At 41.7% G+C, this 3,219-nt stretch overlaps 1 protein-coding gene across 1 annotated transcript; it reads right to left on the bottom strand.

Moving 5' to 3' along the window:
- LOC8060137 (50S ribosomal protein L12, chloroplastic) lies at window positions 1,172–2,085 on the bottom strand. Its single transcript, XM_002456044.2, has one exon. The coding sequence runs from the start codon at window positions 1,979–1,981 to the stop codon at window positions 1,436–1,438; it is 546 nt and encodes a 181-aa protein (XP_002456089.1). The 5' UTR covers window positions 1,982–2,085; the 3' UTR covers window positions 1,172–1,435.

The following is a 3,219-nucleotide window of genomic DNA, read 5'->3' as shown; positions in this document are numbered from 1 at the left end:
AGTTCGACTACAATAACGGACATGCTGAACATATGTGGAAAAAAAAAAACCATCTATTGTATTGTCGTCTACTGCTCTCATTCACCTGTACATATTTCCAGAAGGTGCCCGTAGTTCTTTCATTTGGAGATTATGATTTTTACTATGCGGAAACGCTTGTGTGAAATGTCAACACAGAGTGATATCATAAAAGCATGATGCATGCAGGGGGCCCAAAAACATAATTCAGAACTACTAACTTTTATCAACACCATGAAATGTTCAAAGGACAGAAGTACGGCTAGTATTGCCAAAAGGATAGCACACAAAGAAATCTGAATTTGCAATGAATTAAATTAAAGCCATACATAAACAATGAGAATGAGGAATCATAGCGGTTGACAAATGATAAGCCATTAGGATAAATGAATAAATGACCTGATATAATTCAAAGAAGATGACAACAAAATTGTACCATTGGTCATGTCTCATGAGAACAGCAAGCAATCACGGAACTATCAACTATGGAGCAATACAGTTTTAGTAAGAAAAAAATGAAATAAGCTAACAGTAATACTCAAGATTCATGAAGCCATCCCAAAAGATCCCTCAACAGTCAACACCATGTAAACAGAGAACACCGAGAGCGAGCTCCTCCCTTCATTCCAAATTATAAGATGTTTTGCCTTTTCTAAATACATTGTTTTTACTATGTATCTAGAAAACTAAAATGATCTACAAAACTAAAATGATCTACAATTTGGAACGGAGGGAGTCCCATGATTCTTTTCGAAGGAAGTGATAGACAAATTGCTCCGCTGTGGAAATGAAGAGACGAAAAAAGTCCTGAATTTGAACAGACTAACCTAGAACTGAGGTCTGGAGACATTCAGAACATTACCAACTTACAGATAATTCATCTGACAATAGTTTTTGTGGTTAATGGCCCCACTAACATTCAACCTCAATTCAGTTGCTCATGTATTCTTAACTAAGAAGGTTGCGTTAAGCGAAATCACGTGATGCACATTGTTTAAGAGTGTGACGGAATTACAAACTTCAACACTCAGTAAATATGATTTCCACTCTAAACCTCCTCCAATTAATAATAATAAACACAATGCAAACCACTACAAAAACTGCTAGCAAAATGGCAAGCAACAGAACAAGCACTTACAAGGAAAGCAAAATGTTCATTTGTCCACCATCAATCCATCATGAATTAATGACAGTGCCAACAAGGCAGATATACATTACCAGTTTAGAGCATATCGCATTCACTGTCAATTCAAGGCAGAGATACATCACGCACATATGAGCTAGCGAATTGACACATACACAAATCTCATATCATGAAACAGCAATTCCTTATGAACGACAATGGGTGGGGATACAAAAGATTTGGGATGCAAAGAAAAGAAATTGAAGAAAAAAAGGAGTCCTATTATACCTAGTGTCACACGATAGATATCTTGGCGCCGACCTCCTCGAGCTGTTTCTTGGCGTCCTCGGCCTCGTCCTTGCTGACGGCCTCCTTAAGCTTCTTGGGGAGGCCCTCGATAAGGTCCTTGGCCTCCTTGAGCGCCAGGCTGGTGAGCGCGCGCACCACCTTGATAGTGGCGATACGCGCGCTGCTGGGAACCTCCTCAATTACTACGTCGAACTCCGTCTTCTCGACGGGGGCCTCCTCCTCGGCGGCCCCCGCGCCGGCAGGCGCCGCGACGACGGCGGCCGGTGCGAAGGCCGCAGCGGTGACGCCGAGCCGCTCCTGGAGGTGGTCAACAAGGCTGCGGGCCTCCTCGAGAGTGAGCCCGGCGATGGCGTCCCCAAGCTCCAAGATCTTGGGGGACTCGGTGGCGGTGCACGCGGCGGCGACGGCGCGGCGTCCCCGGCGGCAGTGGGGCACGGCGAGGGAGGACCTCGGGAGCGAGGCGGTGGGGGAAGGGGAGGTGGAGGGGCGAGAGAGGAGGGTGAAGGCGGAGGAGAGGGTGGTGGACGCCATGGATTGCTCTTGGGAATGGGAGCTTCGTGCGTCGGGAGTGAGCAGCAGCGGCAGGAGGAGGCGGGGGATAAGATGAGGCGATAGGGTGCCGTTGCGATAAGATGGGGAGAGTTATATACGAACGGTCTTGAGTGGCTACATCTACGCTTTCCTTGCAAATTGCAATTGCATCTTTGGATTTGTAATAAAAATACATTACATGAGGATTTCTTTTTGCGAATTATAGCATAACCAATTTAAATCATTTATTTTTTTCATAACCCACATTCTCTGGCTTGGAATTTAAGGGCCATTTTTCTAAAACTAGTGAACTCAAACAATCTAAAGCACTAGATTTAGGTCCTATTTGGCGCCACACCCAACAAGTGAGCCGAGGAGGAGCCAGAGCCACTATCGCGGTATGGTGCCCCCTTCCATTGAGTATACTCTCTGTTCTTGAATAAATAGATTCTTAGTAGAGCTATCTTAAGTGAAACCTTTTAAACTTTAAGTAAAATTTTAGAAAAAATCATAAAAAATTCTGACATCAAATTAATATCATTAGAAATACCATGGAATATATTTTCATAATATGCTCATTTTATGTCACTCTTTCTTATAAAGTTAGTCAAACCTAAGATAGTTTGACTTTCATTGATTCTAGAAATTGATTTATTTGATGATAGAGGGAGTATGACTCACATGTCTTCTAAGTGATTAAAGATACATACTTAGAAACAACCCGTAAAATGGTTTTAGGTCGTTGCAGAGAAAGGACAGTAGATCAAAACTTGTTATACATGATACATCATGTAATAAATTGATAGCCATGTAGAGGAGTAACTGATTTAGCTTTGTTGTCGGTTGGCCAACGGTACTGCCCAAGCCATCAATCCTTCATCCTGGCTTCCTAGGACGTTGACACCTAGTTGAGGAGGAATACTCCATCCGTTCTAAATTATAAAATATTTTAGCTTTTCTAGATATATTGTTTTTTACTATATGTTGCATCAGGACATGGTGTATATCTAAATAGATGGCAAAATCCATGTATCTAAAAATGCCCACAATGTCTTATAATTTGGTATATAGGGAGTAACGTAATATAGTTGTGGCAAATATAGTTTAGAGCTAGTTCTACTGAATCATAGGCAAGATAATCATATTGAATATCAAAGGTACTGTTATGCCGTACAATCTAATATTTGGGATGAACTCAAAGATAGTGACTATTTCAAGTCTAAAATTACAGCTTAATT

This window comes from Sorghum bicolor, chromosome 3 (assembly GCF_000003195.3).
Source record: "Sorghum bicolor cultivar BTx623 chromosome 3, Sorghum_bicolor_NCBIv3, whole genome shotgun sequence".
In the NCBI taxonomy this organism is placed as follows: Eukaryota; Viridiplantae; Streptophyta; class Magnoliopsida; order Poales; family Poaceae; genus Sorghum; species Sorghum bicolor.
This window is presented reverse-complemented; position numbering and strand designations above follow the sequence as displayed.

What these genes read in the sequence shown, in the direction of transcription:
- LOC8060137 (XM_002456044.2), bottom strand. Translation starts at nt 1,981, where the DNA reads ATGGCGTCCACCACCCTCTCCTCCGCCTTCACCCTCCTCTCTCGCCCC.